The sequence below is a fragment of the Rhincodon typus genome, chromosome 6 (assembly GCF_021869965.1).
Source record: "Rhincodon typus isolate 14 chromosome 6, sRhiTyp1.1, whole genome shotgun sequence".
Lineage (NCBI taxonomy): Eukaryota > Metazoa > Chordata > Chondrichthyes > Orectolobiformes > Rhincodontidae > Rhincodon > Rhincodon typus.
In genome coordinates, this window is record NC_063337.1 from 91,137,302 (window position 1) to 91,162,023 (window position 24,722).

The following is a 24,722-nucleotide window of genomic DNA, read 5'->3' on the forward strand; positions in this document are numbered from 1 at the left end:
AGCTAGACTAAGTGTTTGCCTGTATAAAAGCAAAATATTGTGGTTATTGAAATCTGAAACACAAAAAATGCAAGAAAAGCAAAGCAGGTTGGACAGCATGTAGAGAGAGACGTGTTTCAAGTTTCAGGTTGTGACCTTTCAGAAGAGCTAACCTGCTGAATTTTTCAAGCACTTTTAAAATATTTTAGTTGTTGCCTATCCTTTTCTTAGCAACGGTGCCATAAAAGGCTTGATCAAAACCCCATTCACTGCACCACCAACATAGTGACAACAATCTGCATCATAGAGAATCCAAATCTGCGATCTCTACCACCTTGGAAGGTAGAGTTGAGGTCAAGAGGAGCAATATTCCCCTAATACCTTTTTAAAAAAATGTTTCACTGATGCTTTTTGTCCAGATATCTATGGTTCTTGGCAGTCTGAACATTTTAAAAATAAAACTATTTATGTTCGTGTTCTTTGAGGAGGGATGCTGGATGCCAAATTGAAGTCTGGTATCATTTTACAATCGAGACTGAAGGGCTTCAATAGAATGTTATGTCAGTTTGAATGCAGACTGCCAGTATGGTGGCTATAGTGTTTAGATTATATCACATACCCCCTCATTAAATGAGTAGAATTAGTGGAATATTGTTTTAACTTCAGAATTTTTTAAATAATCCTGTCACAAGTTAGTCTTATTTGGAGATAATCAGCATTAACTTTTCTAATTCTATTTATATTTGGCTCCTATAATTAGTAACAAACGTAAATTGATTACTGTATGTTCACACTCTATTAACAAAAAAACAACAAAACCCAACATGAATGAGTGAAAATCGTCATCTTTGTTCCGTTGGATTTTCATGCAAGTCCAAATATCCATTTTTTTAGAACTGGAAATAGAGTAGTGACTATGAAATGCAAGGATGGTTTTGCATTGCAGGATTATATCAAAAAATGAAAAATTCTAGTAACACTTTGGAAGAGTCATGGGAAAATAAGTCTCTGTTGTCTCTTGTGCTGTATCATTTGTTTTGGCAGGGGCGCACAGTATGTTTTCTAACTGGTAGGAAAATAAGGGTTCTGAAAGTGTGCACTAGTTGTATTTGTTCTATGAGAACTAACAAGGCTATTATTGACTATTCAAGCAGGCTTAACTTCCAAACCCTCCCTTCTCTTAGCTCAGAGAAAACAAGTTACTGCATGCTAATTCTTCCCCAGCCTCATGCAAACTTTTTCACTCCGTATGCTGTACCTGTAGTTAACTTGCCCTTGTTCACGCCAGAGTCTCGTGATTTCTCGCCCTCCAAATTATTGTCCTGTTGTTTTAGCCTCCATAGGCTTATAAAAGCTGCTGTAACTCTTGAGTAATCCATCAGTTGGAAACAGTGTTGCTTGTGGGACAGTTGCTCTGCCGCTGATCCTTTTTCCCCACCCTCGTTTATCTGCAGAGTTCAACCCTTAACTGAATCATTTGTGCATCTTAGAAGACTGAAATATCCCATTTGTCAACAAGTTGCCATCTGTCGCAGTTCAAGGCCTAACTTCAGATGGTTTTAGCACTAATCTAGTTTTGTCAAGGGTCCACTTGGAAGACCAGACAGCATTTGTACAACAGACCACATGACTAAAATAAAGGGTCAGGCCATTAGTGTCCTTTCACTTGGCGTGGATTAGCTTTCTATTATAACAATGACTTTTTCTACTCGTTAATGGGATTTGGGTGTTGATAGTCCAGACCAACATTTGTTGTCCGTCCCTCATTGCCAGGAGAACAGTTAACCACATTGCTGTTGATCTGGAGTCACATGCAGGCCAGAGCAGTTAAATATGTCCTTCCCTAAAGAATATTAATGAACCACATGGATTTTTGAGATTTTACAACGGTTACATGGTTGCCATTAGACTAGCCTTTTTAAATTCTATTCTCACACTGAATTTGTATTACACCATCTGCCATGATGAGATTTGTACCCATGTCCCCATAGCATTAACAAAAACAGATATTGCTGGAGAAACTCAACAGATTTGCAGCACCTGTGGAGAGAAAGCAGAGTTAACATTTGCAGCCCAGTGACCCTTCTTCGGAACTGATAATAGCTAGGAAAAGGTGTTATATATTCTAAAGACAGGTTGCATTAGGGAGACAAATGGATGGATAATAGTATGTTCGGGAAGAAGAAAAGCTGATAATGGGGACCATCGCTGACACAGCGATTCTCCTAGTCTACTGTAGTTGCTGTTTGCAATGCAGTCTCCTGTACACAAGGGAGAGGAAATGCATACTGGATGATCTCTTTCTGGAACGCCTATGTTCTGTCTGCAAAAATGACCCCTAACTGCCAGTTGCTTGCCAGTTCGACACACCAACATGTTCCCTGGTCAACATTTCTATTTTGGGGCCTGATGCAGTGCTGCTGCAAGGCTCAGTGCAAGCTGGAAGAACAGCATCTGCTTCTGTGTGGAGACCCTGCAGTCTTCTGGACTTAATATTGTGTTCAATATTTTAGAACCTGAGTACCATCTTCCATGTTCCTTCCGCACTCTAGACTGTGTCATGACATGGGTTGCTTTCAGCACAGCCAACCCATTTTTACCTACTTTTGATCTCCCCCTCCCCCAATGTGATGTTCAGCATAAATACCACCTTTTCCTAGCTACTATCTGTTCTGAAGAGGGTTCACTGGGCTCGATGTTAATTCTGCTTTCTCACCAGCTGCAGCCAGACCTGTGGAGTTTCTTCAGCAATTTCTGTTTTTTGTTTGCGGCATTTGAAGTTCTTTGTTTTATCCCCATAACATTAGCTGGGGTTCCAGATTACTAGTCCAGTGATCTTAATGTTATGCCACCAGCTCCCCAAAAAGTATTTTTATTATCTTTGGCCACGTCTCCATTTATGAAGGCCCTAAACTCTGAAATTCCCCCTTTAAACTTCTCCATCTCTCAACTCGTTTTAAAATGAACCTTGCACCAAAATTTTGACCCATGTTTATAGTCAATTCTCTAAATACTGACTTTAGTCTGCTCAGTTTTTCTTTGACTGCACTCCTGTGGAGTGTCTTAATACTTTATATGACAAAGTTACTGTAATTATGTATTTGAATATAGATTGTGATGTTTCCTTGCAGCTGATTGGAAATATAGACATGCGGGTCTGATGGCCTTGTCTGCTATCGGGGAAGGTTGTCATCAGCAAATGGAGGGGATTCTGAATGAGATTGTGAATTTTGTTTTGCTGTTTCTTCAAGATCCAGTAAGTGAAATAAATCCTTCTTCGTTCCCAGTGATGAATGCTTGCGCATGAAGGCTAGCTATTTCGCTGAGAGATCAGATTTTGCTTCCTGTGATCCAGTATGTATTAGATTCCTCTGGTGACTAAAATTTAGCTGAGGAAGGTTGATTTTCAAACATCTTTACTTGGTAGAAATGAAAAAGGCACTGCCTACCTCAAGCAGTGTTCAATATATCTAACTAATAACTCAGTTGTGTATTGAGGCAATGGTTTTATGTGGTTAACTTTGGATACTCTACATATTGAAACCTGTCCATTTTTTATGTTGGGCTGCAGGAATATTACTGAATTTGAAATATGATTTCCTTTTGCTTTCATTTCAGCACCCAAGAGTAAGATATGCAGCTTGCAATGCAATAGGCCAAATGGCGACTGACTTTGCACCAACTTTTCAAAGGAAGTTTCATGATAAAGTAAGCATTATCTCTTGGGACATGAAATCTCTGACTATTCATCTTTGTAAAGCAATGATAAAACTTTATACTTTTACGTTAAATTGTAAATTCTTTGTGCTAACATAAACACAGCTGACAATTTGACTCTTTTTGCCTTCAGTCTGTTCAGTTCTTTTTTCAGATTTTGAAGTTACAGCAGAATATTATAATTGATTTTCATTCTGTCTGGCTGTTCTCAGGAATTTGGAGAAGTAATTGGAATGTAAAAGATACATGTTCAGATGGCAGTATTTATTTTTGTTTCAAATAGGTCATTTCAGCACTCTTGCAGACGATGGAAGATCAGGCGAATCCACGAGTTCAAGCTCACGCTGCTGCTGCTCTCATTAATTTCACTGAAGATTGCCCCAAGTCGCTGCTACTCCCATATCTTGATAATCTAGTAAATCACCTACATGTTATCATGGTAGCTAAATTGCAGGAGGTAAGTAATTTTGGTACTTAAATACCCATTTTTAGTTAGTTCACTTCTGTCTTTGTAAAAATTGATAAAACTTTATTGTAAAACATCATACCTTCGTAAACATTGACCTGACTTGCAGTGGAATGCAATCAAAATTTGAGTTAGTTAAAATAATAAGGTTGATCATTGATGTAGGGTAATGTCTTTGACAGAATGTGGTTAAATGATGTTCCTTGGGGATCTGTATTGGGGCCTGAACTCTTCATAATATATTTATCAGTTCCCCATTGGTGGAGGCTGTGTCATTGAATGTATTCAGGACTGAGTGAGACAGATTTTTGATTGACATGGGATTCAAAGATTATGGGCAGGGCAGGAAAGTGGAATAAAAGCCAGTTGGATCAGTCACTATCTTTACTGTCTGCGCATGCTCAGAGGGACAAATGGCCTACTCCTATTCCTTGCATTCTTTCACTATTAATTGCTTGCATGAGATGTATATCCAAGTTTGCAGGTGCTGCTAGGTTGTACATGTGGAAACTGGAGATTGCAAAGGAGCGAAGCTTAAATGAATAGCCAAAGTATGGCAGATGGATTTCATTGTAAGGGATTGTGAGGCAATCCGAGAAAGACAAATTCTGAATTCTTAATGGGCAGGAGTCAAGGACTAAAGGGATTCTGGTGTTGAGATGCAAAATCATGAAAAGCTAGTGCACAGATACAGAATTAATCAAAGAGGAAAATAGAGCATTGGACTAAATCTCAATAAGATTAGAATGCTAAAGGGGTGAAGTTGCGTTCAATAACAGAAACTGGATTAGACTCACATGGAAAATTGAGCTCAGTTTTATTGCAAAGCACCATGGAGGAAGGGGGTAAATTGCCCTTGGAGGGGGGCACAGTACAAATTTGGCTAATTGATATTGGAGCATAGTTAACTGGTGCATACTACAAGTTGTGAAGACAGGTGCATGAGCATGTGTGGTGATGAATGCATGAATTAGGAGCAGGAGTAGGCCATTTAGGCTACTGAAGTCTGTTCTGCCATTTAGTAGATCGTGGCTGATCCATATGCCCACCTAACCCTGATTACCTTTCACCCACCTGTTGCTCAAGAATCTATTTATCTATCCTTAAAAATGTACAATGACCCTGCTTGCACCGCTTTTGAGGAAGGGAGTACCAAAGACTCTAGATTTAATGAGAAAATAATATCTTTATGCCTGTCTTAAATGAGTGACCCTGCACTTTTATGCAGTGACCCCTAGTTCTAATTCTATCTCAGAATAGGAAATATCCTTTCTATATCCACCAGAACCTCTCCGGGTCTTGTGTTTCAATCAGTTTGCCTCTTATTCTTCTAAACTCCAGTGAATGCAAGCCTAGCCTGCTCAACCTTTCCTCCATAAGACAATCAATCCATTCCATATACTCATCTTGTAAACATTCTCCAAACTGTTTGCAGTGTATTTATATCTTCCTTAGATAAGGAGACCAACATATAATTGAAGCACAGCTTCTATTTTTTGTACTGATGTTTCCTCATTCGTGGGATATGGGTGTTGGTGGCTAGCATTATTGCCCAATCCTAATTGAGCGAGGGCAGTCCAGAGTTGAAGGTTTCTTTGAAGATTACCACCAGTGTATCTGCTATCTCGTTAGCTACTTCCTTTGGTATCCTAGAATGCAACCCATCAGGTCAGATGACTCTTTGGTATTTAGCCCCATTAGTTTCCCTGGGACTTTTTTTCTCTAGCACTTTAATTTGTCTATTTACTTACTTATTTATCTACCTTTTATTTAATTTATTCCTCCCACTCCCTATTCTCCCCAAAGCTTGTTCAGAAAGGTACTAAGCTGGTATTGGAGCAAGTTGTGACATCCATTGCTTCTGTGGCTGACACTGCAGAGGAGAAATTTGTCCCATACTACGACTTGTTCATGCCATCGTTGAAGCACATTGTTGAAAATGGAGTACAGAAAGAGCTTCGGCTCCTGAGAGGGAAAACTATTGAGTGCATTAGCCTTATAGGCCTCGCTGTTGGTAAAGATAAGGTAACTCCAGCTCATTAAAAGTTTCAAAACTGTTCCTGATTCAGTATAGTTGTTATAGATTCATACAACATTGAAACAGACCCTTTGGTCCAACCAGTCCATGCTGTCCACACTAACAAACTTGCCTTTGTATGGCCCATATCCCTCCAAACCTTTCCTATTCATGAACGTATTCAAATGTTTTTTAAACATTGTGACTGTACCTGCACCCACCACTTTCTCTGGCAGTTCATTCTTAAAAATATGCCCCCTAGTTTTGAACTCCCCGGCCTAGGGAATTACTGTTGTCATTCACCATATCCATGCCCCTCCTGACTTTATAAACCTTAATAAGGTTCACCCCTCAACCCCTTACTCCCTAGTGAAAATAGTCCCAGCCTTTCCAAACTCTCTCTCTAATCCACCCCTCCCATGAATGTTCTAGTAAATCTTTTCTGAGCCATCTCCAGTTTAATAATATCCTTCATATAATGACGAGCAGAATTTCACACAGCACTCCAGAAGAGGCCTCACCAACGTTCTATACAACAGTGAATTAAATATAACTAGAATGAAACTTTGTTTCTCATGGTGACCATGAAACTATTGGGTCTTCGTAAAAATCCATCTGGTTCACTAATGTCGTTCAGGGACGGAAATATGCTGTCTTTACTTGGTCTGGCGTACAGGTCGTTCTCCTATAACGCAATAGTTGCATTCTCATGTGACCACGTGCTATAGAAAATCGCTTTATGGGGAAATCACTATATCTGTACAGCAGAAAGTTCGCGTTATCCAAAAAGTGTCCACTATTCTTAAATTGCATTATAGCCAATTTGTGTTAACAAAACACGTGTATAGAACTACCTGTACATGTGACTTGCAGACCCACAGCAACGTGGTTTACTCTTAACAGCCCTCTGAAATGACCTAGCAAACCACCCAGTTGTATCAAATCCACTGGGGAAAGATATAACCTGCATGGACTAATTATCATGTTCATAAGGGCAATTAGAGACGGACAATCAATATTGAACTGACTCTCAGTTCCAATAAATAATTAACAATCTGACCATATCCAAACCCCAATTTCTTTCTACATTCCTGAAACCCTAATAGTGACTCCCACCTGTTGCCTTGATCCATTTGGAGAAATTTGTTTTTTATAATCCTTGTGAATTCCAGAGTCAATCCAGCTGTTTTGCCCCTATTAAAGCTGCTCACCACCTCTCTTCTGTAAAAGGAGGGCAGGTTACCTCTGGTTTCGAGCTTCACTGAGGAAGGGCTTCCAACAGAATTGTCATTCCATTAATACAAGTTTGTGTTGTAGTTTATGCAAGATGCCTCGGATGTGATGCAGTTGCTCCTAAAAACCCAAACGGATTCCAGTGAATTGGAGGATGACGACCCACAGGTATGGTGGTTTGCTTTACGACCCTTTGACAATGAGACTATGACATTTGAGTGCTCATTGTCCATCTGCAAGAGTAGCAAATTACTTTCGATTGTGTATATTCTGGTATATATTGTATATAGTCCAAAAGCAAAATGCTTTGTCTGTGTTTGTCTCAGCCAGTGACAGCTGTTGGACGCAGCAAAAGGACAAAACCAGGTGTTGTCTACTGCTGATTCCCATTAATTAAAATACCTGTTATAATATAGAATGTTAAAGTTAGTTCACCCCATTTATGATTATTGTAGGTAAGTCTTTTATACATTGTGTAACTTTATGCATCGCTGACTACATCTTTGGAATTCATAACCATTCGATATTCACCATGCTGACAGGAACGGGCAGGATGCAGTGCAGCTCCTCAAAGGCACCTCTTTAAAATAGCTGTCAGTATATGTGTATGTGATCTTTGATAAGGGTATAGTTAAGGGAGATGTTGTAACCTATGCTGCTGCTTCAAAATTGGCTTGTTATGTGAATAAATCAATTGAGCAATAGCTGCTTGACCAAGAGTATTTAAATATCCGAGCGTGTGAGGAAATTGCATATAGAATGGTTGTCCTTTTAAAACTTTGTTCTCTGGAACAGAATGTGTTCATTGGTCACTATCTGTGCCGCAAGAATCTGTTGGCTCATTGTGCCATCCCTGTGAAAGAGCTATCAAGTTAGTGCCGTTGAATCCCCACAGTCTTTCCTTTTCTAGTAATTATGCAACTCCTTTTTAAAAGTTGTTATTGAGTCTCCTTTGCTATCTTGATCATTTCTCCTGTATGTGCAATAGAGGGAGAGTGCTGAGAGCTGCTTCTCCATTCAGGTTCTGTATCTTCCATGCAGCTGTTCCAGTTGCATCAATCTTTAATTTACCCGCCTCCGAACTTGCTGCTCTTCCCGTGGCTAAAAATCTGTGGTTAGAGGAGCAGCAAAGTTGGAAGCCTGGAAATTGAGTTGATAACTTTGGGGAGTTATTCTGGGGCACAGTGTCAGAGAAGGTTGTGGTGGTGGGTTACTCAGCAAGGTGAATACCTATTGGAGCCCAGTCTATCATCTGGGAACACATGGGGTAACAGAAAATGATCATGGAGGGGTGAGTAGGGCAGGGCCTAAATGATGGATGGAGGTAGAGCAGTGCCAAAGCTGAGCAGAAGTTCACCCATTTATGATTATGTAGATAAGTCTTTTATGCATTGTGTAACTTTATGCATTGCTGACCAAGGTTTTGGAATTCACAACACCTCAATATTCAACATGCTGACAGGAAAGGGCAGGACGCAGTACATCTCTTCAGAGGCACAAGAAGATTTTTTTTGTAAAGGGGAGGCAGTCAGGGTGACTCAGGTGTTTATATATAGAGAAACAGAATAGAGGTGGAAATTCTGCAAACTATTTACCTCGATGATAGTCAAGATCCTACATTCAATTTTTGTAGACGTTTTCAGGAAGCTGTTTTACAAATTGTTTCCTAGTTGCAGAAATAATAATTCCTAGAAAATCAGTATTAATGTTGCATCATTTTACATAAGGTATGCATTTAACTCTTTACTTTGGTAAATGGATTTTTAAAGTGTAGTATGGGAGATTTATATATAATTAACAAAAAATGTCATTTGATTCCAAGCTAAAAGATTTAACAACATGTATTTATGTATACATACTGTATATATATTTGTGTTTTTTTAAATCTAAAAAGGGTCACCCTCCCCAGAAAAAATTCAGATACATAACGGGATGTTGTTACATGTCTACAACATACAATAATGGAACTAGCGAGGATGAAAAGGGAGCCTCTGAAAATCCAAAAGTAACTCTGGAGAGAATCGCAAAAAGAGCCCTCTTTCTCCACCACCGCCGGCGCCCCCCCCCCCCCCCAAAAAAAAAAAACCAAATTGAACCCCTGCCCTTCAGGATCTTGTATGTTTCAATAAGATCACCTCTCATTCTTCTTAATTTCAATGGGTATAGCCCCAACCTGTGCATCTTCCTTCATAAGATGAGCCCTTCATCTCGGAAATGAGTCAAATGAACTTTGTGAATTGTTTTGAATGTAATTTTTCAAATAAAAGACTGGATCGGCATTGTAAATGTTGGCCTTTTCAGCTATGCCACATCCCATAAATTAATTTTTTAAAAAATGTCTTCACGTCTTTGGAGTTATTTTAGTTAGCAGCACTGATGCTTAAGTGCTGCAACAATAGTTCACTCTTCTGCAGAATATCAATTTCTTTCGTGTTTAAAAGAATCCATTTCAAAACTAAAATTACTTTTAATTGCCATGACTAATTGGAGCATATTTATTAATAAAACAAATGTACCCATGAAATCTTGACATAAACAACCACTAATGCCTCCCTGAATATTACTGTAAAGCTTACATTAACAAATTAAAGGTAAGGCTGTAGTTTTGTCTGTGCATATGTTCAGTACTGTAGTCCTGACTCTTAATTGTTAGCTCCACAAGGAAACAGTAAGAGATTTGCAACTTAAGCTGTCAACTGGGCTAATTTTCAATTTCTCGTAGATATCTTATATGATCTCTGCTTGGGCAAGAATGTGCAAGATTCTTGGTAAGGAATTCCAGCAATATCTTCCAGTTGTTATGGGGCCGCTGATGAAGACTGCTTCAATTAAACCTGAGGTGGCCCTCCTAGACAGTAAGTCTTCCCTGCCTTTATCCATTCTACGCATGAATATTGCAACTTTATGTTGAAAGTAGCCTGCCAATCAATTAACAATACAGTCTTGTGTTTTTACTACAATGGGAACCATGACCCTGCTGACTTTGAAGTCGACTTTTTTAGGCAAGCAAATATTTGCATATCTCAAAATATTTATAGCACAGAAATAGGCCTTTTAGCTCAACAAGTCCATGCTAGTTCATTAATAGATGTTAACTTGAATTTAAAAGAACAGTTTATGTATTTCTTACCGTCTTGTGGAATATTGTTCCAAGCCTTCAGGTTAAGACAAATTGTGAAGCTTGGGTAAGATTACTTTATAATTTTAGAAATAATTCTGCAAATCAAAACGTCTGGAACTTTTTCCACATGCTATTGAGTACATCACCTAGAATATTCACTCTCACAATGGAAAGCGTGTTTATGTATGAATGTTTGCTGAATGAAAGATTCAACAGTTGGTTTTACTCTGGCAGTGGAATTAGTTACACGTGTGTCAAATCAGTGAGATAGGGAATGACTGTGGGCACTTGTGGACCTGGAAGTATGCGCACAAGATAACTTTTCTTCAGGCAAGCACAGGAGGCATTGGAAAAGATTGGGGTCTAAAGTTATACATATTCCAGTTAAATACAAATGCTGAGCAGCTAAATCATTTTTAAAAAACTGATTAACACATGTATGTGCCCTAAAAAAAACTGCCATTTAGTTCAGATGGAGCAATCATTGATTGCATTGATCACTGGTTATGCACTTAATAGCACTGAGACAATGCTGGAAGAACCATCCCATTGTTTAAAGAGCATTCTAGTTTGTTAAAAACATCTCAAACAAATTCTCTGACATGTGGACAATATTAATTTTCATTGAAAAATAGGCAAGTAATGGTCGAGGGTAGATTGAGGAATCAAAATGGAGGCGTGACCATATTGCTGCTTCAAGTAGCAGTGAAATTTTGGCAGTAATTTTTTTTTGGCAATGATGGACTTTTGCAAGGTTGCTGAAAATTGGCTTCGACCTGTAATCTCTCCTCCATTGTTGACTGTGCCTTCAGTTGTCTGGGTTCTGATGGCTGAAATTACTACCCCGCCACCCCAAAAGAAATCTCTTATTTTAAGACTTTCCTTCAAACATAACTCCTTGATCAATTTTGTAATCACCTGCCCTGATATCTCTGTTCCTTGGCATCACATATATTGTTTAGTAATATTAATTTGGATGTTTTTGTAACTTGAAGATGAACACAAGTTGTTGAGCATAAGTGTAAGGTGCAGTTTTTTTTGTCAGCTCAAGATATGGAGAACATGAGTGAGGATGATGGATGGGAGTTTGTAAACCTTGGAGATCAACAGAGCTTTGGAATCAAAACTGCAGGTTTAGAGGAGAAGGCAACAGCTTGTCAGATGCTGGTGAGTGAGAGTTTGGCTTTGATTAATGCTGCCCACATTAAACCTCTTTTTCTTAAAAAGTTGATTCAGAGCATTGTGCAAATTTTTGAAAATGAGAATTGACCAGGTTTAAATCAGTTGAACAATGTGGGTGGAATAAAGTGCAGAGTCTACATTTGCACAGTAGTATTTTGTTACTCCTTTAAGCTCACGCAGTGTTTGCTATTTAAAATTCATGTCTTTAAAAGCAAGCCCAGGTCTCTTTTATCATTTTCGGAGTGTCGTTGGTTTAACGATAGTGAGGCTGTCAAGGTGGATATTTTCACTAACTGTTGCTAAACTGTAAGACCAATAGAAATGTGTATTTAACACCAATACTTGCGCAAATGGTCCTGTGGTCAATGGACTATGTGGTGGATGAGATCAGGAAGATCGCCACCTTTATTAAAATAAGAATTGCTGGAAATACTGCAGGCCAGGCAGAATCTGTGCAGAGGGAAAGAGATTTAATGTTTCAAGTTGTGAAATGCTGTTTTTCTCTCCACAAGATGTTGCCTGACAGCAGAGTGTTTCCAGAATATTCTACTTCCTTTCAGATTTCTAGCGTCTTGCTTATGTGATGTAATGATGTTTTCTCAGAATGGAAAAGGTGAAAAAGTCTAAAATAGAACCATTACCAAGGTTGGCTAGTGGAAAAGAACTGACAGGTCCAGTCTGATGGGGAGGATAGTAGGAGTGATGAATTAGTGAAAGGGATACTAAAATAAATATAAATAAAGTAAATAAACACAAGTTTTCTTTCTTACTTACTGATTTTAATTGTTCCTTTCTTCTGTGTGACAATGGGTCAAATAAAAGAAACAAGTGATGGTTCCAGAGGTGATGCAAGTGGTAACAGCCCAATCTCCAGTTGTTTTATTTTTGGGATCCCAGGTCAGGATCTAAAGTTGTTGTACTTAGTGTTGATGCTAATACTGTTTGCCGATACTGTTGGGAAAGGCACCCAAGGATATTAGGAAGGAAAGAATTGTATAAGTTGCAATGCTGTATGCTTTTTAACACCATAGGAATTCCATATGTCTGAGACCTGAGAGTACTATTTTAACTTGATTACTGTAATCTTGATGACTAAATGTTCGAGTCTGGCTAGGCTTTCAAAGTCATTCGCCCGTTAATTAAATTGATCTCACCTTTCCTAACAAATGACTCTGGTGTAGTGATGGAAACACTGCAAGTATTGTTGAGAAATAACATTGAGCTTGGATTGTCTCCGGCCAGGATGTTGACATTAGTTTGGGATTTCGGTAGAAACTGAAATCCCGTCCTGTTAAATTGTTCTACTTGTGCTAACCAGCCAGATACTGCAGTTTGCATTTTTCAGCAATCCTATTAATAAATCAGCACTGTTATTGATGCATTTACCCACTCCATAAATGAGTCACTTAATTGCAAGTAAAAGTGAGATTTTTCTTTTAAAACAAAAATCTCTGATCAGATGGTGAAATAATAGCTTTAAAGTAGTGAATGTTTTCTTTAATGGGATTTGGATTGGCCTCACTGACTTAACTGCTGATGTGAAATTGATTTCCGTCCTTAGGTATGTTACGCAAAGGAGCTGAAGGAAGGGTTTGCCGAATACACAGAGCAAGTGGTGAAACTGATGGTTCCACTTCTTAAGTTTTATTTTCACGATGATATCCTTTCTTTCATAATTTGTTTTTACTAGGCAAGTATTGGCTGTTGCTTTCTACACAAGTGACTAGTCTTCAAAAATTACTTGTTCATTGTAAAGTGTTTTGACATTTATAAGTTAGATTGTAAGCTGTTCTCAGTGGATCCAGGGATATTACTTGCAAGTTTACCCTGAAAGTTTATCTAGAATGCCTACGGTGTAGATAGAGGCCATTAGGCCCATCACGTCAGCACTGACCCTCCAAATCATATCCCACCTGATTCCCGTAACCCCCCATTTACCGTGGCTAATCCACCTCGCTTGCACATCCCTGAACACTACAGGCCAATTTAGCATGGCCAATCCACCTAACCTGCCCATCTTTGGACTGTGCGAGGAAACCAGAGTACCCAGAGGAAACCAATGTAGACACGGCGGGGGAATGTGCAAATTCCACGCAAACAGTGGCCCGAGGGTGGAATCGAATGAGGATCCCTGGAGTTGTGAAGCAGCAGTGCTAACCACTTAGCCACTTTGCCACCTATGTGGTCTGGTTGTGAATTATGATATAAATACAGGACTTTCTTTTCAAATTCCTGCTAACAAAATAAAGGGAAAATGTTGTTCCCATTTTAAAAAATTTAAGAAAATAAAATGTTCTGATCTACAACTAATTTTTTTATACTTGATATTTAAAAGTTTTGTTAAATGCTGTTGGATTGGCTTAACTACAATATTCTTTGTTTCTTGAATACAGTTGAAATTGGGATGAGATCCTTTAAATGTTCAGTTAAATTTGACAAAAAGACAACTGTAAGCATTTTGTGCAGTAACTGACTTAGAATTGGGTGTCAGCGGTAGTTCCGATAGTGGACAGTTTTACCTCTGCGTGAGAGGTTGGGGTTTTGAGTCCCACTCCAAGATTTGAAAACAGAAGCTAGGCTGACAATATGACGCTGTATTGAGAGTGCTGCACTGTCGGAGGTGCTTCTTACAGACAAGAGGTAAAACCAAATCTGTAAATGCATCTCAGAGGATGTAAAAGACAATTGGCTCAATTTTATAGAAGAGAAGGTCAGGTATCTCTAGTGTCCTGGCCAATATCTATCCCTCAATCATCATTACTAAAACAAATTATCTGGTCATTATCACAGTGCTGTATATAGCAAGTTGACTGCAGTATTTCCTACTTTACAGCAACAATGCCATTTCATTGACTTTGAAGTGCTTTGAGATCTCCTGTGGTTTTAAAGGCTACTATTTAAATGCAAATCTGATTAAATATAGTTTCATACAAGACAGAAGAGATTCTTCTGTCCATTGTGTCTGCACTGATAAAACTGCTGTAAATCTGCACTGGTCCACTTCCCAGCACTTGGCACAAATCCTTTAAATATTATGACATTTCAAGTGCTCATCCAAGTACTTTTAAAAAAAATTGCAGGGTTTCCCACTTCAACTACCCTCCCAGGCAGTGCATTCCAGATTCCCATTACCTTCTCGATGAAAAAACATTTCCTTAAATTCCCTCAAAATCTCTTGCATTTCACCTTAAGATTATGGCTCCTTGTACCCTTCAACTAAGGGAAACAGCTTCTTCCTATCCACCCTGTCCATGCCCCTCAATCTTATAAACCTCTACCAAGACCCCTGCAACCTTGTGGGCAACATCCTGGTGAACCTCCTCTGCACCCCTTCTAGTTCAATCCCATGCTTCCTATAGTGTGGCAACAAGAACCGCATGCAGTACTCCAGCTGTAGCCTAACCAAAGTTTTGAACATTTCCATCATAACCTTCCTGCTTTTATAATCTATACCATAATTGATAAAGGCAAGTGTCCCATATGCCTTCTGAACTACTCTATTAACCTGTCCTGCTGCTTTCAGGTATCTGTGGACAAGCACCCTGACTCGTGTCTTGTTACTTCTTCCAAAGTGCATCACCTTGCACCTTTCAGGGTTACATTCGATCTGCCATTAATCTCCCCAAATGACCAATCTGTCGATCTTCCTGTAAGTTAGGATCTTCTTATCTTCCTTACTGCCAGCCACTCAGTTCATCCTTATGTCATTTGCAAACCTACTTATCATTATTTCCAGCTTCCCACATTCTCTTCTGTATTGTTTATTTATCACAGTCATTGCAGGCTATAATTTTAACATTAAATTCCCATGACGGTGTGTTAGATTTGTCTTTTTTTGAATACTGTGTTCTTCCTTGACAACGAGACGTGTTCGTGTTGCTGCAGCTGAATCGATGCCTCTGTTATTGGAATGTGCTCGTGTCCAAGGACCTGAGTATGTGACACAGATGTGGCATTTTATGTGTGATTCTCTCATCAAAGGAATTGGTACAGAGCCAGATTCTGATGTTCTTTCTGAAATTATGCATTCATTTGCAAAGGTAATTTTTATGTAGAGCAATGGAACTTTCTTTATTTTGCATGAAAGTGGGATGCTTCTAAAGATTCATGCCAAATTAGATTGGTAGTGTCAAGTGATGTGCAGCATAAAGCTCTCTTTTAGAGTCAACTGTCATTCATTAAGGTGATGTTTGATCTTGTCCCTCAACTGTTCCTTGCTGTAGCGCACCCCCATACCCCCAATCCTTTAGAGTCAGAGTAATATGGCATGGAAACGGGCCCTTCAGCTGAAACTGGTCCATGCTGCCCACTCAGCTAGTTCCAATTGCCTGCATTTGGCCCATTTCCCTCTAAACCCTTCCATTCATGTACCTATCCAAATGTTTTTAAACCTGCCTCAACCACTTTCTCTGGCAGCCCATTGCATTATACGCACTACTATCTGCATGAAGAAGTTGCCCCTAAGGTCCTTAAGTCTTTCCCCTTTCACCTTAAACCTATGCCCTCTAGTTTTCAATTCCCCATCGCTGGGAAAAAAACTATATGCTTTTATCCTATCTCTGCCCCTCATGATTTTATATACCTCAATAAGGTCACCCCTCATTTTCCTATGTTCCATGGAATAAAGTCCTATCCTGGCCAACTTCTCCCTATAACTCAGGCCTGCCGGTCCTGGCAACATCCTCATAAATCTTGTTTGCATACTTTCCAGTTTAACTATGTCTCAGCTATAACAAGGTGACCAAAATGTACACAATACTTCAAATACATCCTCGCCAACAACTTATACAACTGTAATATAATATGCCAACTCTTATGCTCCATGCCTCGACCAATGAAGGCCCGCATGCTATATGCCACTTTCACCACCACCCTGTCTACCTGTGACACCACTTTTAACGAACTATGTACTTGTAGTCCTAGGTCCCTCTGTTACACAATGTTCCTTAGGACCCCTTACCAGTTATGTACAAGTCCCAGCTGGCTTGACTTTGCAAAGTGCAATATCTCGCATTTATCTGTATGAATTGCATTTGCCAATCCTCAGTCCGTTTCCCCATCTGATCAAGATCCCTCTGTAATTTTTGATAACCTTCCTTGTTATCAACGATACGTCCTAATTTTGTATCATCTGTAAACTTACCAATCATGTCTTGTACATCCACATTCAGATCGCTTATGTAAATAACAAATAACAAAGGTCCCACAAATGACCCCTTAATATCTCTTAATGTCCATAGACCCATTGATCTCTGCCTGAACTACAAAATAATTGATTATGCTGCTATAGGATACTGTGGTCTGCGTTGTTAGTTGCTTCCTCAACAGCCTTGACTTGAACTTTCTAAATTGCAACATCCTTTCTTTGGTTCATTAACTACTATGAAATAAAATGGTTATAACATACTCAATGTTGAATGTCAGAGAAGACAAAGAGTACGCAAACAAAGCAGAAGATGATTGTATATGTATGTAAAAAAAATTAAGAATACCCACGTATATAAACCCACTTTGGGCCTTTTGCATGATGTAAGACCACACCAGGTTGGAGTTCCCCTCAATTTAGTACTTGCTTGCCACCATGCCTACCTTCAATAACCAGTAGAGTTCAGGCGAGTCTGGTGTAAGCACCTTTCTGAATACCAGCTATTGCTGGTGACTTTGTTCTTTTAAAATATGTAGCAAAATAAAACCATGCTGATCTTGTACGTTAAAAGCCTCCTGCCAGTGCACCAACTGCTCAGCTTACAATGTCCTAAAAGAGTGTCTTTTGGAAAGCTGTTTCTTTCCTTTTCTTTAAAGTTCTCAAAGTCAAAGAATCCCTAAGCGTCATAAATCTGTGAAATATTTAACTGAATGTCTAATGTTATGAATGCTCTGCGGTCAGACAACCCGAGTAGAAATCATGAAATTAGACGGTGCAGAACTTGAGAGGGAGGAAGTGATTACTTGGCAAAAATGTCAACTGCAGTTGCTAGAGCAAAGTTTGAGTCACTTAATAGGAGCCCCTGTAATGAAATTAGCTGGACTGAGCTATTTTATTTAATAATGTGCATTTATTGTTTTGTTTATTCCGTTGTTGCATGTTTCCCTCTCGGCCTTTAGTGTATAGAGTTGATGGGTGAAGGCTGCTTAAACAAGGAACATCTTGAAGAACTGGGAAATATTATGAAGGGGAAATTAGAAGAACACTTCAAAAATCAAGAATTGAGACAAGGTAACCATGTGATATATCGTTGTGATGTTTCTGTGCATGTTGCTATCACTTCTGACTGACTTCCTCCTTGAGTTTTCTCATTCTCTAAGATTTTATAACTATCGATTTCTAACATTGCAGTTCAATTGTTTTTGCCTTTAGCAAAAAGACAAGATGAAGACTACGATGAACAAGTTGAAGAAAACTTGCAAGATGAAGTAATGGCTTGTATTTTTATTGTACATTACGCTAAATTATCATCAACATATATGCCATGTATATTCATATAAAAGTCATACTTGCAAAACTAAATCTTTTAACTAAGTTGAGGGCTGACTTGCACATGATCAGTGTTTTTAGATGTGTTTAAAATCTGCCCTTTTCCTTCTCCTCCCTAACATAGCTGCCATGTCGGAGGCTATTCCCACTGTCTCTGCTCCTAAATGTAACAGAAACTGAGCTGAACAATATAACATCTCCAAGCATCCACTCCCTCAATCACTGACACTTAGCAGTAGTGTGTACTATTTACAGACGCACTGCAGAAATTCACCAAAGATCCTTAAGACAGCACCTTCTAAACCCACAACCACTTTGATCTAGAAGGACAAGGGCAGGAGACAGATGGGAACACTGCCATCTGCAAGTTCCCCTTCAAGCCATTCTTCATTCTGACTTGGAAATATTTCATAGCTTCTTCATTGTCGCTGGGTTAAAATCCTGGTATATCCTCCGTAAGGGCATTATGGATCTCCTGCAGCTGTTCAAGAACGTAGCTCTCAACCATCTTCTCAAAGGCAACAAATGCTGGCTATCCAGCGATAACCACATCCCACAAGTGTATATATTATAAACTGTCAACATTTTTTAAGATGGGACGTTCCTGTATATATGTCATTCCTTCTTACTGTTGTTCTATGAGAGAGTGGGATTTGTGGGAATGCAGCACACACCAGTGGTGGGCTTAACATCATATGTTGACATGCACAGATGTGAGGAGCTGAACAGCTGACTAGTGTGCTATTTTACAATTGTAGTGGTCTACACCAGGGTAGTTTTTGACTTTAGCAGAGAGTGGAGGGTGAGCTCCAAGGCCCAGGTTTTCCAGTCTCCTGACAGTTGGAGACCAGAAGTATTCTGGCCGTGGTGTGTCAGGACCTTATGGAAATCCTCATGCACAGATGTTCAAGAATTGTCTAGGAAATTATCTAGCAAGTAGGACTGTCTAACCCACAGACCCAAAATTCTTCTAGTCTGTTCTAACCTGAGAGGCCAGATTGCTGCTCGTTTTCCCCTTCTCTTCTCCCTGCTACCCAAACGACCTGACTTCTCTCCTCCATCTGACTTAGCATAAACATTTGGCTATTTACCAGCCACCCACCTGGCACCTATGGCTCCACCTACCCACCTACCTTACCTTCTTTCAGCAGCTGTAAAAATGTGCAAGTGGCTGCAGGGGCTTTAAATCTTGAAATATGGCAGCTCGTGTTGAAAAAAATGTTGGGTTTTCAGCACGGATTCATTCCATTGGCTGTGTAGATTCTTCCCCCAGAGGTTTTTGCGCAAAGCTCTTCCAAGTGTAAGTGTGTAGTTTTTTTCCCTGTCTAACCAAGCTCAGAAATGAGGTTTCTGACCCTGATTGGAAAATCTGGGCCAAAGGGTTTAGATTTTTTAAAAATGAAGGACAACCTACAATGATGTCTATGAAAAGTCATTTTTTTGTTCTGCTAAAAGTCAAGATTGCACAAGATCACTCATTTCTATTATGTCAAAGTAATTTGATTTTGGGAAAGGTGGCATGGTGGTTCAGTGGTTAGCCATGCTGCCTCGCAACACCTGGATTCCTCAGTTGGCTGACTGTTTGGAGTTTGCACATTCTCCCCATGTCTGCATGGGTTTCCTCTGGTGCTCTGATTTCCTCCCACAGTCCAAAGATGTGCAGTTTAGGTGGATTGACAATGCTGAAGTGCTGAAATATGCAGGCTAGGTGGATTAGCCAAATGAAATGCAGGGGTAGGGTAGAGAGTGGGTCTGGGTGGGATGCTCTTCGGAGGGTCAGTGTGGACTCGATAGGCCGAATAGCCTGTTCCTATCTGTAGGGATTCTAAGATTCAAAATGTATCGATCAGGATCTTTTTAAAAAAAAGTCTGAATTCTTATTGTGTTATTGTGTATTATTCTAATTGAATTCTAGCTGATTTTATCATTTGTGTGTAAGCAGTATTATATTTACTTACAGGATGATAGTGATGTTTACATCTTGACTAAAATTTCGGACATCCTGCATTCGATGTTCAGCTGTTACAAAGATAAAGTGCTGCCATGGTTTGAACAAATTCTACCACTAATAGTCAATCTAATTGTAAGTTTAAAGCAATTAAATTTTCCAGACTTGTGGCATTAACTCTAGTTCTGCCAATGCTTTCAAGCTGATGCATACTTTTCATTTCTGTAGTGTCCGCACAGGCCGTGGGCTGACAAGCAGTGGGGTTTGTGCATCTTTGATGATGTAATTGAGCATTGCAGTCCTACGTCTTTTAAATATGCAGAGTACTTCTTGAGGCCCATGTTGCAGTACATCTGTGACAACAGCCCTGAGGTCAGACAAGCAGCTGCATATGGCGTTGGAGTTATGGCACAATTTGGTGGAGAGAATTACAGACCATTCTGTACAGGTAGGTTTAATTAGTTATGGTTTTCTGTTTGTACACTTGAACAACAAACCATAAATTACAAGCAATGTGGGAATAAAGCAGAAGTCTAACCCATGACATTTATCCCCTTTTAGCTGTGCACATAATGTATATTGAAATGACCTCTTACATCCAGGATTCTATTGTGATCTGTAGCCTCACTTAATCAAATTTTATGCCAATCTTGAAAAGGTTAAAAAATCAATTCAGAGACATTTTATTCCTGCTAGAGTGACGGGTAAGGCTGGTAAGATTAAGAAACAATGGATGAATAAAGATAATGGGGTTCTAGTCAAATCTAAAAGATAATCTTATTTTAAATAGAGACAACCTTGTTCACTTGAATCTCTTAATAAATACAAAATGTAGGGGCACTCTTGAGAGAAGTTAGGAAGGCAAAGAGGGAATATGAGATAGCATTGGCAGATAAGGTTAAGGATAATCTGGAGAGATTCGAAAAATACATTAAAAGCAAGAGGGTAACTAGAGAGAGGAAAGGCGCCTTCAAGATCAAAGAGGTCATCTTTGTGTTGAACCCCAGGAGATGGGAGAGATACTAAATGAATAATTCACGTCACTTTTTACTGTGGAGAAAGAAATGGAGTCTAGAGGATGCAGAGAAATAAATTTTGATGTTTTGAAAATAGTTTACGTTACAGAAGTAGTTTGGGAGGTCCTAAAGAATATAAAAGTGGATAAATCTCCAAGACCTGATATAATGTATCCCAGAATATGTTGGGAAGTAAGGGAGGAAATTGTGAGACCCCTTCCGAAATATTTGCATCATCTATAGCTATGGGTGAGGTGCCTGATGACTGGAGGGTGGCTTATGTGGTACCTTTGTTCAAGAAAGGTTGTAAGGAGAAACTGGGGGACTATAGAGCTTTGAGCCTAACTTCAGTCGTGAGTAAGTTGTTGGAGGTGATTAGAAAAGACAGGATTTGGAGACATTTAGATAGGCAAAAATTGATTAGGGATAGTCAGTATGGTTTTGTGCAAGTAAAATCGTGTCTCTCAAACTTGGTTCAGTTTTTTGAGCAAGTTATCAAAAAGGTTGATGATGGCAGTGCAGTAAACGTTTGTTTGGATTTTAGTAAAGCCTTTGACAAGGTTCTGCATGGTAGACTGATTAGTAAAGTTGGGCCACGTGGGATTCAGTGAGCTGTGCCAATTGGATACATAATCAGCTTAATGGCAGGAGACATAGTAATGGTGGAGGGTTGCTTTTCCGACTGGAGGCCTGTGATCAGCGGTGTTCCACAGGGATCAGTTCTGGGTCCTCTGTCACTTATATAAATGATTTGGATGAGAATATAGAAGGCATGGCTAGTAAGTTTGTGGACGACACCAAAATTTGTGGCATCGTAGACAGCGAAGAAGGTTTTCTAAGATTACAAAGGGATCTTGATCAAATGGGTCAATGGGCTGAAAAATAGCAGATGGAGTTCAGTCTGGATAAATGCGAGGTATTGCATTTTGGTACAGCAAACTAGGATAGGGCCTTCGGTAGTGTTGTAGAACAGAAGGATCTAGGAGTGCAGGTATGTAATTCTTTGAAGTTTGCGTCAAACATAAATGGTGGATAAAAAGATGTTTGGCATGCTTGTGTTCATTGCTCAGTTCTTTTGAGCATAGGAGTTGGGAAGTCCTGTTGAGGTTGTACAGGACATTGGCGAGGCCTTTTCTAGAATACTGTGTCCAGTTCTGGTCACCCTGTTATAGAAAGGATATTATCAAACTGGAGAGAGTTCAGAAGAGATTTACCAGGATACTGCTGGGTATGGAAGGTTTGAGTTACAAAGAAAGGCTGGGACTTTTTTTCACGTGAGTGTAGGAGGTTGAGAGGCAACCTGATAGAAATTTATAAAATAATGAGAGGTATAGATAGTTAATGATTGTTTTCCCCCTAGAATGGGCGATTTCAAGATGAGGGGGGCACATTTTTAAGGTGGGAGATTTTAAAAAGATATAACGGGCAAATTTTTTTTCACAGGGTGTTTAGTGTGTGGAATGAACTTCCTGAGGAAGTGGTGGATGTATGTACAGTTACAGCATTTAAAAGACATTTGGATAAGTACATGAATAGGAAAGGTTTTTGGGCAGTTATGAGCCAGGAGCATGTGGGACTAGTTTAGTTTGGGATTATGTTCGGCATGGGCTGGTTTGTCTGAAGGGTCTGTTTCCGTGCTGTATGACTCTGTATCTGTTCGTTTCCAAAACTTGCTACTTAATTTCAGCATAGGTTAACTCTTAAGGAGGTGATTGAGATTGTAGAAATGTGGCTGATTATTTTAAACCTCAATTTGTTGATGTTATCACTGAGTGCTGGATCTGAGTGTTTCCACATGGTATGAACAGCCTTATCTGAAGGGTGCAATTTTATTTCAATCTAACCGCAGAAATAAAGATTCTGTCTGTTTTTTAAAAGTTAATGGTAACTTAGATTGTGCACTTCTATTATTAATGTTTTTCTGAAACCTTGTCCAGTGGGAGACTTTCTTCTTTAATGTGGTGGAAAGCGAGTCTGATTCAAAGGTGCTGCCGTGTAATTACAAATTGTCATAGGAGCTGCAACACTGGTATCCATCTAATCATATGGAAAGTTACCCAGATATATCCTGTGCTCAAAAAGCAGGAAAAATCCAACCCGGCCAATTACTGCCATGTCAGTCTACGCTCCATTATCATCAAAGTGATGGAAGGTATTGTTGACAGTGTTGTTAAGTGGCTTACAAGGGGATAGTCTGTTCACTGATGCTCATTTTGGGTTCCACGAGGGCTTTCTTGGCTTCTGGCTTTATTACAGCCTTGATCCAAACATGGACAAAAGAGCTGAAGTCTAGACATCAAGAGACTCTATGTTAAGACACCGGCGTGCGCACACCAAAGAAAAGCATGTCCATCTACAAGGCACAAGTCAGGAGTGTGATGAAATATTCCCTACTTGCCTGGCTGGGTATAACTCCAATAATCCTCAAGAAACTTTGCACTATCCAGGATGAAGCAGCCAATTTGACTGGCACATTTATCATCTTAAATGTTTATTTAAATCACCACAGATGTGCTGTGCATCATCGAGAAGAGGCACTGCAGCAACTTAACAAGGCTTCTTTGACAGCACATTCCAAACCCACAACACCTAACATACAAGAACAAGGGCAGCAGATGCATGGGAATGCAAGCAACTGCAAGTTCTTCTCTTCTCTCACTCTCACCATACTGACCTGGAACTATATTGCACTTCCTTCGCCATTTCTGGGTCAGAATTATGGAACTCCATTTCTAAGAAGGGTGCAGAGGTTCCAGAACAGTTCACCCACCTTCTGGGCAATTAAGGATGGCCAAAGAAATGCTGGCCTTGCCAGTGTCCCCCTCAGCCCAATAATTGATTTCTTTTTGAAAATAGTTGTATTGTTGATTTTTCTTTTGGTTTTTTTTTCCGTCAATATTAGCTTTGCTGACATGTTATTTTAAACAAATGAATGCGGGTTGCAAGAGGAATCTCTTTAACTTCCAAGTTGCACCAAAAGTGATTCTGATTTTGTGTTCCATAGAAGTAATATGGAACATCTATTAATGTGTGTTTTACAATCTAACACTATTTGATTTATTCTTTAGCCAACTTTGTTCTTTCAGGAAATATGCTTGATCAGAATCTCCCAGATCACTTTTAGGCTCGATAACAAAACATTTTGACAATGAAGTTTTACAAGAAACAATATGGTTGATTGGGACGATAAATACTTTTGTTCCCCAAGCGTCTATAATCTGAATTGCACATTTTCTGCATATGCTGCACTTATTCTGGTTCACAAAGCCTGAAATTGTAAATTTATATAAATGTGGCTTGAGTGGACTATCTCATCCTAGTCATGTGCAGCTTCATGTATTGTAAGTCTTTTATATTTAAGATAGTGTGCTCTAATCCGACGATATTTTCTTAATTTTTTCAGTTCTTTTCATCTTTTTCATCGGTAGTGCTTGAACTGAATTCAAAGATTCATTGTTTACACATTGAGTTCTGGTGTCACATTTTGCTCACTCTAATTCATAACACAGTCGTTCTAAGATTCTTTGGTATCTATTGAATTAAATAATTGCTTGGTAGTTCAGAAATT

General features: G+C 39.3%; 1 protein-coding gene across 1 annotated transcript in view; it reads left to right on the forward strand.

The window, feature by feature from the left end:
- Window positions 1–24,722, forward strand: part of kpnb3 (karyopherin (importin) beta 3) — a 63,426-nt gene that overhangs the window by 30,967 nt on the left and 7,737 nt on the right. The window contains exons 11-23 of the mRNA XM_020519606.2: window positions 3,111–3,235; window positions 3,598–3,687; window positions 3,980–4,153; window positions 5,969–6,187; window positions 7,497–7,580; window positions 10,135–10,267; window positions 11,579–11,700; window positions 13,277–13,373; window positions 15,583–15,755; window positions 17,821–17,932; window positions 18,074–18,129; window positions 20,151–20,273; window positions 20,367–20,586. Coding sequence (XP_020375195.2) covers window positions 3,111–3,235; window positions 3,598–3,687; window positions 3,980–4,153; window positions 5,969–6,187; window positions 7,497–7,580; window positions 10,135–10,267; window positions 11,579–11,700; window positions 13,277–13,373; window positions 15,583–15,755; window positions 17,821–17,932; window positions 18,074–18,129; window positions 20,151–20,273; window positions 20,367–20,586 — 1,728 coding nt within the window. The remainder of the gene's footprint in view (window positions 1–3,110; window positions 3,236–3,597; window positions 3,688–3,979; window positions 4,154–5,968; window positions 6,188–7,496; window positions 7,581–10,134; window positions 10,268–11,578; window positions 11,701–13,276; window positions 13,374–15,582; window positions 15,756–17,820; window positions 17,933–18,073; window positions 18,130–20,150; window positions 20,274–20,366; window positions 20,587–24,722) is intronic.